This window comes from Canis lupus, chromosome 21 (assembly GCF_048164855.1).
Source record: "Canis lupus baileyi chromosome 21, mCanLup2.hap1, whole genome shotgun sequence".
Classification (NCBI taxonomy): Eukaryota; Metazoa; Chordata; class Mammalia; order Carnivora; family Canidae; genus Canis; species Canis lupus.
Window position 1 is genome coordinate 151,751 of NC_132858.1, and position 19,520 is coordinate 171,270.

The 19,520-nt window shown below is 36.1% G+C and overlaps 1 protein-coding gene across 5 annotated transcripts in view; it reads left to right on the forward strand.

Moving 5' to 3' along the window:
* LOC140612208 (membrane-spanning 4-domains subfamily A member 13-like) overlaps positions 1–19,520 on the forward strand; it is a 74,564-nt gene that overhangs the window by 10,106 nt on the left and 44,938 nt on the right. For 2 of the 5 annotated variants that reach the window (XM_072789279.1, XM_072789280.1), the window contains exons 6-7: positions 4,109–4,204; positions 11,238–11,853. In XM_072789279.1, coding sequence (XP_072645380.1) covers positions 4,109–4,204; positions 11,238–11,297 — 156 coding nt within the window. In that variant the 3' untranslated portion in view covers positions 11,298–11,853. Of the gene's footprint in view, positions 1–4,108; positions 4,205–8,925; positions 9,070–11,237; positions 11,854–19,520 lie in introns of those variants that run through there. The other 3 variants (XR_012013507.1, XR_012013508.1, XM_072789281.1) reach the window with 2 other exon arrangements.

The following is a 19,520-nucleotide window of genomic DNA, read 5'->3' on the forward strand; positions in this document are numbered from 1 at the left end:
CAGTTCTTTAGGAACATCTTAATTTCAAACATCTTAATTCTCTTCTGAGGCTTTAAAGACTGTAGAGGTAAAATAAGGCTGTTACTGGCCTCCATAATATTATTTTCTTTAAGTAGTAAGCTCTTGATTGAAAATTTTAATTCAAAAGTAATTCTAACATGATTTTTTAGTAAATATTAATAGAATGTTTAAATTCCTGACATGCCCAATTAAAACAAGTAAATAATATGAAGGCTTCCTTGATAAGTATATATGCATTAGGCATGGGGTCACTGATGATTCTCTTAATGAAAGAAAAGTATAGTCCTGACCTTAAAACCATTCCCCAAATCAGCAAAATAATTCTGCTACTGATTCATATAATTGGCATTATAGACTACCTGGTAATTTCTGGTTTAACCCAGAGCTCTTCATACCGAGCATGTTTTTTTAAAGATGTATTTATTTATTTTAGAGCACAGGTGGAGGGGAGGCAGAGAGAAGGGAGAGAGAGCAAGAATCCTCCAGTAGACACCCAACTGAGCACGGATCCCTTTGTGGGGCTCCATCCTGAGACCCTGAGATCATGACCTGAGCCAAAATCAAGAGTCAGACACTCAGCTGACTTAGTCACCCAGGCACCCCCATACACAGCCTATTTTTTTTTTTGTCTCACATGAATTTTGCTTTATGTCCTCGTGCTAAATGTGCATGAATGTGTCTTGCTTCCATTTAATTGACTATCCAATCACATACTTTGTACCAGAGAAATAACTATTTCTTTTTTTAAGATTTTATTTATTCATAAGAAACACACAGAGAGAGGCAGAGACACAGGCAGAAGGAGAAGCAGGCTCCCTGTGGGGAGCCCAATGTGGGACTCCATCGCAGGACCCCAGGATCATGACCTGAGCCAAAGGCAGATGCTCAACCACTGCGCCACCCAGGCAGGCATCCAACTGTATTTCTTCACCCAGGCATCCAACTGTATTTCTTAAGATAGTAACATTCTCCAGTAAATGTGAATATTTTTACTGATATCACAACTGATTTATTTCGATTGTATTGGCTTTAAATTCAGAATTACAGAATATTAGTGCACCAAAAGACTTTAGCAATACTTGTAAAATTCTTCTGTTTCAAATGAGAACATATCAGAGTAGAGCTCCTCTTTATTGCTGAATAACAAAACAAAAAATAACAACTTGAAAATTTTAATTCAAAAGTAATTCTAATGAGAAGACTCATTGTAGATGAGACATCAATTTCCTGCTCCCCCCACCTCAACATTTCCCTCTCTACACCAGCACTATATGATAAAGGAACCATCAGTGGAAGGAATCCAAACATGAAGAACAGAAACCTGGAGGACAATGAAAGGATGAGAGAAGATGCAATAGTACCCCAAAATGGATTGTGTGTAATGAGTGATGGATTGATTTAAATAAGTACGCATTAGATTTTTCCTATACATTTTAAACAAATTCTCCATTTTCCCTGGAAATTCAATCTGGGCATCTTCATTTCTAATTTTGGCAGAGATAAGGAGGAAGAATTAGGTTATTAAGTGAAGGATTCTTTCAAATTACTCAGCTGCCCACTCTTATTCAGAAGTTTATAATCATCAGTTTAAGATAATACAGCATAATATCCAGGACCCATCTTTTGCAAAGAGTATTGTAGACTGTATTTATCTGACCTGAACTCAGTAGTAATGATCAATTTCACAGTCTCCTAAATGCACAAGTTTCAGTTTTGTTTGCTGTGATTAATGACATGAATGAATTTATATATTAGACCCACATCTCTAACCCACAGTCTTCTCCTAGAGGCATTATAGAATCCTATTCCTACATTCACTAAGGCAGCCAACATTTTACAAGATTTACTATAGGCCAGCTTTTCTGAATGCAAGCTGATTCCTTAAACCCATAAACTCATCAAGTTACTAGTGTTTCCAGGTAGGTTCAGCTATCCCAAAAAGTGCATGTCTCTGAAACACACTTCTCATATAGCAAAATGGTTGATAGGATAAATCCAGACAGACTGATTTTACTCAAACACTGTCTTCAAAAAAAAAAAAAAAAAAAAAACACTGTCTTCAGTACTCACTGTGTGTGACTCTGTGGACAGTTTCTTGACTTCCCTGCTTCTCAGCTTCTTTATGCCAATGGAGAAAGTGCTAACATATACCTATTAGTTAAACTACTTTGTCTCTCAGACTCCAGGCATGTTATTCTAATAGCCAGCTTGATGTTTCACTTGGATATGCTTCTCTTGTCACTATCTCAAATTAAACAGATATTAAATGGAAAATACTTGCCTCCTGAAAAGTACTGTGCTGCAAGACTCCCTTATTCAACCTCTGAAGTTCAAAACCTTGATGTAATCTTTTACCCTTCTTTTCTCTATCTTCCCAATTACCACTTATTGTTCATTATTTACCTTAACTTTTAATAATTAGGGCTTCCTTGGTTGTAAGTGACAAGAAATACAACCCAAATTGACTAAAGCAAGAAAAGGGCACTTATTAACTTAGGCTGGACTTAAATGCCTAAATCACCTGTCAAGAACTCAGTCATTCTTGCTGTTGTTTGCTTGTTTGAACTTTTCTGGCAGATATCTTGCTATTTTCAGGGACAGAATTTGAGAATAACACACATACAAAAAAAAGGGTCGGGAAAAGGACTTTTTATAATCTTAGCAACTAAGAGGCCACCAGTACTTCCCAGCTAAAGTGCTACAATTGTGTTTCTGCCAACAAAATTAAATCAGAATTCTGATAAGGAAACTTGTTATTTTAAATCCTCCATGGTCTTTTCTTTATCCTCTTGTTAATATCATACACTCCCTGTAACTGAGTTAAACTCGCTTTATCATTTTCTTAAAACATGTTCATTCTTGCATTCAATTTTTTGCTCACATTATCAAACCATAGGTCATGTAATATGTATTTTAGTTTTATTATTGTTTCTATTTTATGTTTCCATTCCTTAATTATTTTGTCACACTTTGAATGTATGCTATTACATTTTTTCTGGAATAAGATACATTACAACAAAACTAGTAAATGAAAAATTTAAAGCTGCCTAGAATGTTGCTTCTCTCCTTCATTTTTCTCAGTCCTATTCTTGTTTCCAATGTCTTACCTCTTTATGAAGCCTTCTTTGATATGAATGGCTCAGTCCAACTTCGTGTTCCCTAAAATTCCTGGGCAAGTTTTTATCCATTCTGATATATTTAACCTTATTATATGTCACCTTACATTATTTTCTGTCTTTTCTACTTCAGTATATATAAACCTTGAGAAAGTAGGGATTTTTTTTGTCATTTCATATTTGCCATCTAATCCCTAGCATCTAATAGTTTCTTGTATAAAATATAGTAAATAAATCCAAAAAAAATGGAGAAGGAAGAAGAGAAAGAATTGAAGGAGAGGCAATTGTAATGTTATTCTTCCCAGGTCTGAATCATTCTTTCTATAGCCAGCACAATAACTACATTTATTTTCAAGATTAGGACCAATATCATTCATCCTGATATATAGTTGAAAATATCTTTCTGATCTCAACAGAAGGGATCTGCTTTATTATCCCAGCAAAATTATAATCACTGTATACTTCCAAGTGAGATATTATTTGAGGATTTATTCATCCTTCCATATCCTGCTACAGCAATTTCTATGTGTGATTTTTATCACCATACACACAAATTTAAGAAGGTCTGTAATTAATAACAGTTGTTTTAATACATGAAAATTGATTGATAAAGTGTCTTTAGTAGTTATTACTGGAGACAGAAGAGTCTAATATTATTAATTGAAGAGCTTAGATAGAGACTCTGTGATGAAAAGAATAATGAGAATGAATAGTTTTAAGAAGTGAGACAAGAGTGCTGAGTGATGAAGACCACCAGTGGAAGCTGAAGATAATGAACTGTGGGAATTAAGGCTAGGAAAAGTAGAGTGGAAGACAAAGAAGTAGAAATGACTTAGGAAAGTCGAATGGTGAAAGCAGCTTATTTATTTTTCCTATTTTCCTTGACTCTTATAGTAGGAGGTCCTTCTGTGAACATATTTGCACTTATTAAATATAGTAATGCAAGACCTCTCCCTATTTTCTGGTTTCAGAAACTTGGAAGAGAAGTTTCACGGGTTTTACTGATATCTTACCCCTTGGAATTTTCTATTGCATTAACATACTCAATCTTTGGCTGTATTGATTTGGTAAGTATTTATCTACTCTCTGGCAAATCAAGAGATGCTGATTTCTAGCACATACATTCTATAAGGAGATGATACAATATGTTAGAACTCATGAAAATGGGATATGTCACAATATTTTCTTTAAAATTTTTCATTATTTATTAAGTTATACATTAAACTATAAAGTAAAATTATAGAGTAAAAAGTCCTCTTACTGTAGTCCTCATCATACACACACACCCAAATCTAAACAAAAAATACATACAGACACAGACACACACACACACACAGTTTTCTTGTTTACTAATCATGTAATTCATATTCATAATGTTTGTCACATGTATTTTTCTCATCTATCATAAACATCTTTTCATTATAAAATGCCTTTTAGTAGCATCATACTTTTCATTAGTATTTATTTTCACATTTTTTCTTGCTGCATATGTAGCTTTTTTCCAGTTTTTAAAAAATTATAAACAATGATCTTTGCATATAAGACTAGTATTTCTGTAGGTAGTTGATTCCTAGAAGTATAATGACATTTTATTTTTTATACTTTTATAGTACTTTTATAGTGCTGTGGATTATTATAGCATTTGAGGATGTTATCAAAGTTTATGAGAATGATTATTTTATCACAAGCTTAAAAAAAAACTAGATATCAAGGTGCCTGGATAGCTCAGTTGGTAAGCATCCGACTCTTGACTTCCAGTCAGGTCATGATATCAGAGTCACGAGATTGAGACCTGCATAGGGCTTCCCACTGGGTGTGGAACCTGCTTAAGATTCTCTCTCTCTCTCTCTCCCCTTCTACCCCTGCCAACGCTGCTCTTGTGTGCTCTCTCTTTCTCTCTCAAAACAAAACAAAACAAAACAAAAAATTAGATATCTACACTCATTCATTCTTTCACAAATATATACAGAGGGCCTACTACTTACTAGGCATTGTAATAGGCACTAAGGACACAATGATTAACAATGCAACATCCCTACCATCAGGAAGCTTGCATTTTGGTGGAGGAGAAAAACAACAAATATATATGCATATGTGTTTGTGTGTGTGTATATATATATATATATATATATATATATATATATACACACATATATATTTATGAGTATATATCTATATATAGATATAAAATAATTTAAGGAAGTGAAAAGTGTTATGGAGTAATATGAAAAGGAGATAAAGCAAAGATTATTTTTACATAGGTTAATAAGAAAAGACCTCCCTACAGGGACTAACTGAAGTGTAGAAGTAACATGGGAAAAAGAGTTTTCTAAGAATAGGGAATGAGTGGGGCTTCCAGAATGGCTGAGTGAGGATATAGCAAAGCTCCCTAAAAAGAAATGATAAAACTGGACAGACTGTCAATAAACAACCTTTTAAAGATTCTGGGAATTTACCAAAGCATACAACAAACATTTTTTTACTTAAAAAAATTTACTAAACCTCAGTAAGAATAGTGGGTGGGTGTCTGTGATATTCTATTTTGAGACTGCTCCAATTCCTCCTAGCCTCCACCCCAGGTTCCATTTTGGAGTATAGAAGTCTTACTGGCTCAAAGTGTATATTACTTTCCTAGGGCTACTCTAACTACCACAGACTATGTGACTTAACAAGAATTTATTTTCTCACAATTCTGGAAGCTGGAATTCCAAGATCAAGGTGTTGGTAGGGTTCTGAGGCCTCTCTCCATGGGTTTTATTTTTATTTATTTATTTATTTATTTTCTAAAGGAAGAGTAGAATTTAACACTAGTGACTCTCTCTATAGGACAAGTTCCATGTCAGTACAGAACATATCTCTTTCATGGATCATTTTATCTCATGTGCCCTGTACAAGAGTGAGCACACAAAATATGTGCTGAATAAATGAACTGATGAATTAATCATGTATCTCATCTCAAATAATGGGCAAACTACTTCGTATAGTTGGAGAGATTCAAATTTTTAAATTAAATATATGAAAGAAGAAATGAATGAGAATGAAGAAACAAATTATATGTTGTTGGGGCAAGTGAGGGTGGGGTCAAAGTAGCATGTAGTAAAAAATTGTTCCCTCCCCTAGAAGAACTGAGAAGCTTATGTCACCTATAGTGGGAAGGATATTACTTCTTTTGGCATGCATAATTTTCTAACAGTTGGCCCTTATATTTGTGTAAAATAGCCTTTACAGATATAATTAAGCAAGGTACAGAAAGAAATCCACGGAAAAAAAATCTCCAAAGACAAAAAATTACAAATTTCTGGTCATTCAGAGTAATCAGCTGTATTCACCCTTCCCTACCAAAAAAGCCACCAAGAAATTTGTATTACAGTTTTTTTTCCAGTTTCTTGCTGTAGCTCTTAGTGGGCTACATAATAAGGAAAACACCTTATGTGTTTGGCATGTGATATTAGGTGAATAGAGGGGTTAGATTAGATTATTTAAATGATCAAAGCCCTGGTATTTGAGTTAAAATTGCTTCTCTAAAAGGAATATGGGACCTTGGAGCAACCAAGAGAATTTTGTAAGCCATGTTCCTCAAATAACAGGCAATGTCTTTTTACAGTTTTGCAAATTTCCAGTTCCTCCCTCTTTAAAGTGTTTTGCCAAATGCTGAAGATGGTGAAAGTCCATAATGCAAATATCAATTGTACATATTTATAGCTCTCATTCTTCATATGCGTTTAGTCCCTCAGTTTTCATGAATTACATTACATTCTTTTCCCTAGTGAAATGCTGCAAAGCATAGGTGTCTAGGTGTTCATCTCCTTGGGCTTTAGATGGTTGTCTTCTCCCTACATCTTCACAGGGTCTTCCCTCTGTATGTCTCCTCATCTTATAAGGACATCAGTCATTGGATTAAAACCCACTGTAATGACTTTATTATGACTTCATTACTGCTTTAAAGACTCGATCTCACATTCTGAGGCACTGGGAGTTGGGACTTTAACATATTGAACTTTAGGGGGACACAGTGCTGCCCTTAACAACCTCTAACCAGTCATTGCCTGACTACTTATGCTGACCAGAGAAGAACCCCATTAAACCAGTCTTTTTTTAAAAGATTTTATTTATGTATTCATGAAAGACACACACACACACACACACACACACACACACAGAGAGAGAGAGAGAGAGAGAGAGAGAGAGGCAGAGACACAGGCAGAGGGAGAAGCAGGCTCCATTCAGGAAGCTTGATGTGGGACTTGATCCCGGGACTCCAGGATCATGCCCTGGGCCAAAGGCAGGCACTAAACCACTGAGCCACCCAGGGATTCCCCTTAAACCAGTCTTAAAAATAAAAATGTGAATTTAAATAAATGAAAAAAGTAAGTAGACATGTCAGAGACCACACACTGCAGGGAGACAGACTCCACAAAATTAGTATAGGCAAGTCACAAAAGGCAGCAATAACAAGCACTCTGGGGGAAGATAAGGGAATCAGATACCAGAGTCACTACAATATATTGTCTAAAATATCCATTTTTCAACAACAAAAATATGACATGCAAAGAACAGGAAATGGTAACATATACACTTAAAAAAAGAGCAGCCAGTAGCTACAGTTTTGGGGGGAAGAGAATGACAAATGTTGGCTTTCAGAAAGAAAGACTTTAAAGAAGTAAAGAAAAAAATATTAAAAAATTAACGTATTTGGGATGCCTGGGTGGCTCAGTGGTTGAGCATCTGCCTTTGGCTCAGATCGTGATCCTGGGGTCCTGAGATAGAGTCCCACATCAGGCACCCCGTGGGAAGCCTGCTTCTCCCTCTGCCTATGTTTCTGTCTTACTCTCGGTCTACCATGAATAAATAAATAAAATCTAAAAATAAATAAATAAATAAATAAATAAATAAATAAATAAATAAAATCTTTAAAAATTAACATACTAGTTAATATTAACATTAAAAATGATAACAATGACTCATCAAATAAGAGTATGAATATCTATTACCTTGTGATATTATGAGCTTGCATAGTCTAAATTTGTCTAATTGCATCCATTAAATATGTTCAGTTCTTTGTATATGTTATATTTCAATAAAACTATTACTTTTTAATAAATAATAATATAAATAAAAGAGATACTAATTATTAGAAAGAATCAAATGGAAATTCTGTAGTTTAGAAATACAGTTCCTGAAATAAAGAACTCACCAGAGGGAATGAAAAAAAGATTTGTGCTAAAAGAAGACAAAAAAACAAAAACAAAAACAAAAATAAATAAATAAATAAATAAATAAATAAATAAATAAATAAAGACAAAAATCAGCAAACATCATAGAATGATATAGATCATCCAATCTGAAGAACAGGAAATAAAAAGAAGAAAAATTAATAGAGCCTCAGAGATCTTTGGGACACCATCCAGTATACCAACATATGAATAATGAGAATCCCAGAAAATGAGGGAACAGGAAAAATACTTGAAGAAATAATGTCAAAAATTTTCCTAAATTTGATGAAAAATATTATTCTACACATGTAAGAAGCTCAGTAGCCTTCAATTAGAATAATCACAAAGAGATTCACTCCTAGACACCTGAGAACAAAACTGAACTAAAAAAAGAAAGTCTTAAAAGCAACAAGAGAAAAATGATTTTCTGTACAATAGAACAACAGTAAGTTTAACAGCTGACTTCTCATCAGAAACAACAGGGGCCTGAAGGCAATGTGATGGCACATCAAAGTGTTAAAGGAAAGCAGTCAAGCACCAATTCTGCACCTTTAACTAATCATTCAAACATGCAGGTGAAATAAAGACACAGAGGAGCAAAGAGAGAGTATGTGGCTAGGAGACCCGCCTTACAAGAAACACTAAAGGAAGCTCTTTAGTCTGAAGGGAAGTGATATCAGATGGAACTCAAAAACACATGAAGAAATAAAGAGCATCGGTAAAGGTAATTACTGCAGATGACTATATAAAAAAAACTAAATAAATATACCTTTTGTGCTTCCCTTAACTGAATGAAAAGACAGTTACATATAAATTGCATTGGGCCCAACGAGATAATCCAAAATAACCTCCTTACTTTAAAGTCACGTTATTATCAACCTAAGTCAATCTGTTACAACTACTCAGCTCTACCTTGTAGTATGAAAGCAGCCATAGACAATGTATAAATGAATGAATATGGTTTCCTTCCAACAAAACTTTCCAAAATAGGTAGTGCGCTGGACTGGGTCCGTATTCCAGAGTTTACCAACCTCTATTCTATAGATATATAGTCTCGTTTTTCTTCTGAAATTTTAAGAGATAAGATTATAAAATAAATAATTATAACCTATATTGCTGAGTTTATAACATGCAGGTATAATATATATGACAATAATAGCACAAAGGAAGATGGGAGGAATAGAGCTACATGAGAACAAAGTCTCCAGGTATCTTGGTTCATCCCTTCACTCACACTAAAAGGAGTCATGAACTAGAGTCAAAAGGACTAGAACTAAGGAAAGAGGACAGACTCAGGAAAGGCAAAAACATGCCTTTAGAAAATAACCCTTAAGGGCTGAGACCAAGGTCAGGTTCCTTTATTTTCCACCAGTGCTTCTGAAGCCTGGCTATGCATTAGAACAGACTGAAGGCTTGCACTGAGGGCCACAGGCCATTAGCCCACTCAAGAATTAAACTGGTCTGGGATAAACTCCTTGTTATGTATTCATACTGAGGTATAAGTTTTCTTTTTGGCAAAGTATTTTGTAAAGTGTGTATCTGTGTCCTACAAAAAGCACTGAAACGTACTTTCTAGGTGTCTTCTCTCTAGTTCTATACAGGGCAGCAATAAAAAAAATTCCTTTATTGGAATTAAAGTAGCAAATAACTGAAGCAGTTTGTGATAAATTAAGATGCACATTCTAATTACTCGACTAGTAAGAACACTCAAAAAGTACAATAAGGATCAACAAAGAAGTAAGATAATATACAGAAAGTATTAATAGGGAAAGGAGAAATATAAAAGACAAAGGCCTATAGAAAACAAATAGCAAGATATCAGACATAAATCCAGTCATTTCAATAATACCATTAAAACTACACTGAGATATTCATTTCCTAACAATGATTAACTTTCAAAATACGATTCTAAGTGATGATGGTGCTGATTAATAGAAGAAATCTCTCCTGCTTGAAGTGTAAATTATTACAACTTTGAAAAATTTTGGAGCATTATTATGTAAAGTTAAGATATGCATACCTAATGAATAATTTTATTTCTTAGTTTATACCCAACAGAAATGTGTGTCCATATGTACTATGATACACTTCCAGAAAAATACCAATATTATTCATAATAGTCTCAAAGTGGAAACAATGTGAATGTGTGAGTGGTGAATATATTGAAGTATATTACTCTAATAACATTCTACATAGCAATTAAAATGAACTATACCTATACTTAACAACATGGAAGATTATCACATATATAATGTTAAGTATATAAAGTCAGACTCAAAGAATGCATACTTTATGATTCCATTCATATGAAGTTTGAAACCAGGCAAAACTAAAGCCGAACTAGAATGTTTACAGAAGTATGCAAGCTAGGAAAACTGGAAAGAAAAGAAAAGATTAATTACCTAAGGGTCTAAATGACAAGTTATTTTTGGAAGGAAAAACTGGGTAGTAATTGGGAAATACTATGACAAAATAACTTTTGGGGTTCCAGCATCCTTTCATGTTCAAGAAGAATTTTTAGTTGTTGTTAAAGTTTGGAAGTATGCCAAAAGTCACAAGTGTCTGGAACACCTGGGTGGTTCAGTTGGTTAAGCATCTAACTGTTGATTTGATTTCAGCTCCAGTCTTGACTTCAGGGTCATGAGTTCAAGCCCCATGTTGGGCTCTACCCTATGTGGGGAGCCTACTTTAAAAAAAAGGTTACAAGTATCTAGTAGGAATTAAGAGAGTGGATTGAAATAGAGTTGGGACACAAAGAGGACACATGACACTAACATTTTATTCTATAAACATCACTATTGCTTATGGTTTTAAAAATCAAGTATTTGTTGCATATATGATCTTAGGAAGCATGATATGACTTATAAGAGGTCAATTTTTTTTTCAGAATCGTCATAATGAAGATACTCTCACAGCTGTTACAGAGGAAGCTGAGAGCACTTTTTAAAAACCTTAGAAATGTGAGATTTTTCCTGGTGCTCATACCTGATGTGGGCCCTAATGATATCTCTGTATAACAAAGCTGCTACAAAGCCCACAGATTTTGTGCAAAAGAAAATACAAAACAAGTTGGATTTTTCTTCTTAGTATTGAAGAAATTTCTCTGCACATATTTTTGTAGGCTCCAAGTGGAAAGCTTTTCCCTATTTAAATATATTATTACAAGGAAAAATTTATTTTCTAAGTACTCTGAACTTGTCAACTCTAACTCTGAAGCTGTCAACTCTCCCTATTGAACTTTTATAAGAGACCATAAAAAAAATTTGTGATTGTCTCTAGAGTGCAGGCTCTAAAGACTTGGAGCATGATACTGAATAATTCTCAGGAAAACTTTAAATAATTTGTGCCCCTACAAGTGAAGAGTACATTTCAGTATGAATTCTTCTACCTGAACTAGCTTCTACTTGAACAAAATAGGAATCAGAAGTCATCCAACTCAAAGTCTGTTCATTGTTCTTTTTTGACTGCTCCTCTCCTCATTAAAGTTCCCTTCTGCCCCAAGAGTCTCTGCTATCTTTCTTCCCTTTCATTTCCCTTGATTCTTATTTCTTATCATTACTTGGATCATCTGTTCAATTGCTTTTCAAAGCAAACAAGCTGCTTTTCCACAATGAGAATTTCTCAAGAATCTTTTCTGAATTCAGATTCCCCCTCTCTTCTAATATGGGACAGAACTTCAGAAAATCTTGCTCAGCAATATTAGCCATGCCAGAGTTCATGTAGCTCTCTTTTAGATGTGCTGCTGGGTTTTTGTTTTTGTTTTTGTTTTTGTTTGTTTTCGGCCTTGTTTCTCAAGAGGTTTCATCAATTGTTATTTCATATTATAAAAAGATAGATTTCATGGGTCTAAGAATTTCAGTGCTCATGTCTATCAGTTCAATACATACTAGGTGTCTTCTGTGTGCCAATGACTATATTAAACTCGAGAGTATCAAAGAAAAATAAGAGACCTCACCACAAGCAGTTTTTCAGAAAGAAACAAACAGATAGCAAATCAAGACTATGCAGTGTCATACATATATTACCAGAAATATGAAAAAAATTGAAGTAGTACAGAAGAGATAATGATCCTTTTGATGGTAAATAAAAGGAAAATGGAATAAAGCTTTATGAAGGATACAACCTCTGAGCAGGGGTTTAATTATAGTTTGCAAAGCAGAGTGGAAGGTGGGAAGGCATTTCAAATGAAATTATCTCATGCAAAAAACAAAGAAAAAGAATATATTAAAAAGATCATAGTACATTCCAATAGCTAAAATAAATATATATCATTAAAACACAATGACAAGAAGGAATAGGTCAAGTGAAAATAGGAGATGTAAAAAGCCAGATGCTAAGTTAAATCATCAAAGACTCTTGACTGTATTGTACTGAACTGTATATATCTTGCATAGTGGGAAGCCATTGAAGAGTTTTTAAGTAGGAAATGACAGGCTTGGATTTACTTGAGGAAAAAGTATTAAGTAGGTGGAAATGCATTAGAAAGGATGAATTTGATAAGAACAGCTAGAATGTGGAAGAGAATAATGGATAACTATTGTAACGACTTAGACACACAATGAAAAAGAATGTCAATTTTAGCTATGATGACTGATTAGACATAAGTTATGAAGGAAAAAAAAAAGAATCTAACTCCCCAGTTTTTCGATTGAGTGATACCTACATTGATACAAAATGTAGAAGACATAACAGCAGGATTGAATGATAGGTTCTGTTTTGGATAAATTGAATTTGAGATAATTATGAGACATTAAAGTAGAGATATCTAATAGGCAGTTGAAAATACTTGGAGGTTGAATAAAAGCTATATAGAGATTGATTTTGGTGGTAGTTAAAAATATGGAAAAGAGTTTCCATTTTCAACAAGGACTAGGTTTTTGCAGAACACAACAAAAGCAGGTCAAAAATTTAAAAGACCATCTGCTTAAGGGTATCTGAGGTCTAGATTTAAAGAAGCTAGAATTTAAGGAACCAAGAATCCAGAGTTGAAAACAAGACACAATCCAGGCTTTTGACATAGCTTTTCTACCAGATGCATTTTCTGAATCACAAACAGCAGATGAGAGGCCAAGAAGCTGAAAAGAGCTTCCAGTGTTCTTTTGGGTTGTGAAGACAATCGGAGCTCAGGCTCACTGAAGTGTGAGAAGCTCATAAACACCCAAAATGTTTTGTTATGTTCCCTTACAAGGGCTATATCCTAACGGTAATAGCGAAAATGGGCCACACTTCTTATAGACTGATGTGTGGACCCAAGTCAGCTCTGTTACTGACTGTACTAAAGGGAGTTTCTATAAATCTGAGAAAGGTAAAAAAAATAAAAATTTCAAAAGGAAATTTTTGAGCGAAAATGGGCCATACTTCTTATAGACTGATGCGTGGACCCAAGTCAGCTCTGTTACTGACTGTACTAAAGGGAGTTTCTCTAAATCTGAGAAAGGTAAAAAAGTAAAAATTTCAAAAGGAAGATAACATTATCCTGAGCATCAACTTATCTACAGTTTTTCATACATAATGTCTCATTTTAATCAAAACAAGAATTAAAAGAAAAAAATTAACTGAAATCCAAGAGAAATCACAGGCCTACAACTAAATAACAGAATTATAAAACTTAAATGACAAGATTTTAGCAGAGAAATGAAAATTATAGAGTCAAATGGAAGTGAGAAATCACATAATTAAGATATAGATTCATATATGAAAGTAACAGCTACTAAACATAACTGATAAGGAAATCAGGGGGGTAAAAGAAAAAAATAAAAGGAAAATCAGACTGAAGCATTGAGAAAATGATAGAAAATGCAATGTGGGGGGTGAAAACAGTAAGATACATATTAACAATAAAAAGTTCTAATACCATGTATTTGAAATTCTAGGAGAGTAAAGATAAAAGCAAATAATATTTGAAAAAATTATATCCTGGGAGTGTTCCCAAGTTGATTAAAAATAACAAATCATAGACTCAAGAGGGTTTTAATACTAAACTAAGTAAAAACAAACTCATGTCTAAAGATACATCATAGTAAAACTGCATAAAACCAGCCAGAGAGAGAACAGTCTTACAATTAGACAAGAGGAAAAGACATTTTACCTTCATGGAACAGTGATAAAAGAGAATGGCAGCTGACTTACAAAATCAGTAAATGCCAAAAGTCATCAGCATTGAATTGAAAAGTTCAGTAAGTGTTCTTAAGACAAAAGGGAAAGGATCCCACATGGAAAGCTGAAGTAAAAAGGAAAGAAAGAAAATGAAATAGGATAAATATCTGAGTAAAGATAAACGAATATGACCATAAAAACTATCATTTCTAGGTATACTAAAATGTATTTAGAGGGCGGGGCAAGATGGCGGAAGAGTAGGGTCCCCAAGACATCTGTTTCCACCAATCTACCTAGATAACTTTCAAACCATCCTGAAAACCTACAAATTCGGCCTGAGATTTAAAGAGAGAAAAGCTGGAACGCTACAGAGAGAAGAGTTTAGGCTTCTAACAAGGTAGGAAGACGGAAAAAAATATATATATATATATATAAATAATCAAGTGGGGGAGACCTGCCCCCCCAACCCCCCCCCCCCCGAAGCCGGGCTAAGGCCTGGCGGCAAAAGCCTCCAGGGCAAGAAAGCCCAGTCCAGGAGAAGAAGGAACTTTTAAAAATCCGCACTGGATTCTTCCCGCAGGGAAAGGCGCACGCAGGGAACTCCGCACGATCCCAGGAGGGGCAGTGGAGACCCCGGGTTCCCGGGGTCACTAACAGAGGAAGTGCGCCTGGGGGAAAGTGAGCCACAGACCTCGGGCGGAGCGTGGTAAAGGGCTGGAGCGCACACTGGCGGCCTCGGGAAAAGTTTAGACAGTGGTTCCGCATGGAGGGGGCTGCTCAGTCCCGGGAGCACAATTCCAGCAGTGCAGGCCCCAGACCCAGGGTGCCAGGGGACACAGCCCAGGATCCTGTGCTCGCCTTGGGACAGGCGGAGTACCGGAGGGCCCGGGAGAGCGAGGATGCTCCTGTCGCTGGTCGCCCCCTAGCTGTGCAGATCAGAGACCCCCCACCGCCGGAGCATTCAGGCCAGTGCAGACTGGGAGCTGCGCTAGTTACTGTGGGAGCTGACTCCAAGGCTGGAGAGCTGGCTGCTGCCAGTGTGGTTGTTCCTCCTGGTGTCACCCTGTGCATGGGACCCAGTGTAGCCACCAGGGAACAGAGACCTCACAGGATAAACAACTCACATTGGGTCGTGCACCTGGCAGGAGCTGGGGCAGCTTCCCCAGGTGTATACACCTGACAATCACCACAATAGGCCCCTCCCCCAGAAGATCAGCTGGAAGGACAGGGGAAGAGCAACTTCTTGACCAATCAGCACTGGAAAGCGGCAGGGGAAGTCGAGGGATTTACAGTATATAGAACCAGAGGATACCCTCCTTGATTTTTTTGTTTTGTTTGTTTTTATTTCTCTTTTTTTTCCTACCTTTTTCCAGTACAACTTGTTTATTTTATTTTATTTTTTTGAACAACTCGTTTATAGCCATTCTGCACTGAGCAAAATGACTAGAAAGAAGAACTCACCACAAAAGAAAGAATGAGAAACAGTATTCTCTCCTACAGAGTTAAAGAATTTGGATTACAATTCGATGTCAGAAAACCAATTCAGAAGCACAAATAAAGCTACTGCTGGCTCTGGAAAAAAGCATAAAGGATTTAAGAGACTTCATGACTGCAGAATTTAGATCTAATCAGGCCGAAATTAGAATCAATTAAATGAGATACAATCCAAACTGGAGGTCCTAACAATGAGGATTAATGAGGTAGAAGAAAGAGTGAGTGACGTAGAAGACAAGTTGATGGAAAGGAAGGAAGCTGAGGAAAAAAGAGAAAAACAAAAGACCATGAGGAAAGGTTAAGGGAAATAAATGACACCCTCAGAAGGAAAAATCTATGTTTAATTGGGGTTCCAGAGGGCGCTGAAAGGGACAGAGGACCAGAAAGCATATTTGAACAAATCATAGCTGAGAACTTCCCTAATTTGGGAAGGAAAACAAGCATTTAGATCCAGGAGATAGATCCCCACGCCTCCTCCTAAAATCACAAACTACCAAAACGAACAGGAAGAAATAGAAAACCTGAACAGGCTGATAACCAGGAAGGAAATTGAAGCAGTCATCAATAACCTCCAAAGACACAAAAATCCACGGCCAGATGGCTTCCCAGGGGAATTCTATCAAACGTTTAAAGAAGAAACAATACCTATTCTACTTAAGCTGTTTGGAAAGATAGAAAGAGATGGAGTACTTCCAAACTCGTTCTATGAGGCCAGCATCACCTTAATTCCAAAACCAGACAAAGACCCCACCAAAAAGGAGAATTATAGACCAATATCCCTGATGAACATGGATCAAAAACTCTCAACAAGATACTAGCCAATAGGATACAACAATACATTAAGAAGATTATTCACCATGACCAAGTGGGATTTATCCCTGGGATGCAAGACTGGTTCCACCCTTGTAAAGCAATCAACGCGATAGATCATATCAACAAGAGAATAAACAAGAACCATATGATCCTCTCAATAGATGTAGAGAAAGCATTTGACAAAATACAGCATCCATTCCTGATCAAAACTCTTCAGAGAGTAGGGATAGAGGGAAAATTCCTCAGCATCTTTTCTTTTTTAATTTTTTTTTTCATTCGTCAGCATCTTAAAAGCCATCTGTGAAAAGCCAACAGCAAATATCATTCGCAATGGGGAAACACTGGGAGCCTTTCCCCTAAGATCAGGAACAAGACAGGGATGTCCACTCTCACCACTGCTATTCAACATATTTACTAGAAGTCCTAGCCTCAGCAGTCAGGCAACAAAAAGGAATAAAAGGCATTCAAATTGGCAAAGAAGAAGTCAACCTCTCCCTCTTCGCCAATGACGTGATACTGTACATAGAAAACCCAAAAGACGCCACCCAAGATTGCTAGAACTCATACAGCAATTTGGCAGTGTGGCAGGATACAAAATCAATGCTCAGAAATCAGTGGCATTTCTGTACACTAACAATGAGACTGAAGAAAGAAAAATTAAGGAGTCAATCCTATTTACAATTGCACCCAAAAGCATAAGATACCTAGGAATAAACCTAAACAAAAAAGTAAAGGATCTATACCCTAAAAACTACAGAATACTTATGAAAGAAATTGAGGAAGACACAAAGAGATGAGAAAATATTCCATGCTCATGGATTGAAAGAATTAATATTGTGAAACTGTCAATGCTACCCAGGGCAAGTTACACATTTAATGCAATCCCTGTAAAAATACTATGGACATTTTTCAGACAGTAGGAACAAATAACCTTAAGACTTGTCGGTAATCAGAAAAGACCCCGAATAGCCAGGGGAATATTAAAAAAGAAAGCCATAGCTGGGGGCATCACAATACCAGATTTCGGGTTGTACTACAAAGCTGTGATCATCAAGACAGTGTGGTATTGGCACAAAAACAGACACATAGATCAATGGAAACAGAATAGAGAACCCAGAAATGGGCCCTCAACTCTATTTTCAACTAATATTCAACAAAGCAGGAAAGAATATCCACTGGAAAAAGGACAGTCCTTCAATAAATGGTGCTGGGAAAATTGGACAGCCACGTGCAGAAGAATGAAACTAGACCACTCTCTTACATCATACACAAAGATAAACTCAAAATGGATGCAAGATCTAAATGTGAGAGAAGATTCCATCAAAATCCTAGAGGAGAACACAGGCAACACCCTTTTTGAACTTGGCCACAGCAACTTCTTGCAAGATACATCTATGAAGGCAAGAGAAACAAAACCAAAAATGAATTATTGGGACTTCATCAAGATAAAAAGCTTCTGCACAGCAAAAGAAACAGTCAACAAAACTAAAAGACAACCTACAGAATAGGAGAAGTCATTTTTTTTGCAAATGACGTATCAGATAAAGGGCTAGTATCCAAGATCTATAAAGAACTTATTAAACTCAACTGCAAAGAAACAATCCAATCATGAAATGGGTAAAAGACATGAACAGAATTTTAATAGAGGAAGACATAGATATGGCCAACAAACACATGAGAAAACGCTCTGCATCACTGGCCATCCGGGAAATACAAATCAAACCACAATGAGATATCACCTCACACCAGTGAGAATGGGGAAAATTAACAAGACAGGAAGCAATAAATGTTGGAGAGAATGTGGAGAAAGGGGAACCCTCTTGCACTGTTGGTGGGAATGTGAACTGGTGCAGCCACTCTGGAAAACTGTGTGGAGGTTCCTCAAAGAGTTAAAAATAGATTTGCCCTATGACCCAGCAATTGCACTGCTGGGGATTTACCCCAAAGATACAGAATCAGTGAAACGCTGGGACACCTGCACCCTGATGTTTATAGCTGCAATGTCCACAATAGCCAAACTGTGGAAGGAGCCTTGGTGTCCATTGAAAGATGAATGGATCAAGAAGCTGTGGTCTATGTATACAATGGAATATTCCTCAGCCATTAGAAATGACAAATACCCACCATTTGCTTCAACGTGGTGGGACCTGGAGGGTATTATGCTGAGTGAAATAAGTCAATCAGAGAAGGACAAACATTATATGGTCTCATTCATTTGGGGAATATAAAAGATATTGAAAGGGAATAAAGGGGAAAGGAGAAAAATGAGTGGGAAATATCAGAGAGGGAGACAGAACATGAGAGACTCCTAACTCTGGGAAACAAACAAGGGGTGGTAGAAAGGGAGGTGGGCAGGGTGTGGGGGTGACTGGGTGATGGGCACTGGGGGGGGCACTTGATGGGATGAGCATTGGGTGTTATGCTATATGTGCAAATTGAACTCCAATTACAAATAATAATAATAATATAAATAAACGAACGAATGAACAAACTAACTGAAATAACATAAGGCAAGTGATAAATGGAGTTACTGTTTTCTAGATTCCTTGCCTTGCCTGGAAAAGAGTAAATAAGTGATTTAAAGTAGCTTTTAATAAGTTGTGGGTGGGTGCACATTGTAACCTCTAAGGTAACCACTAAAAGAATAAAGACTGTATAACAACCTGATAGTTTTTAAGACTGAAATATTTATATAAGAAATCCAAAAGCAGGCAAGAAAGGAAAGAAAAGAAATAGAACAGAGGTAGGCAAACTAGTATTAGGATAG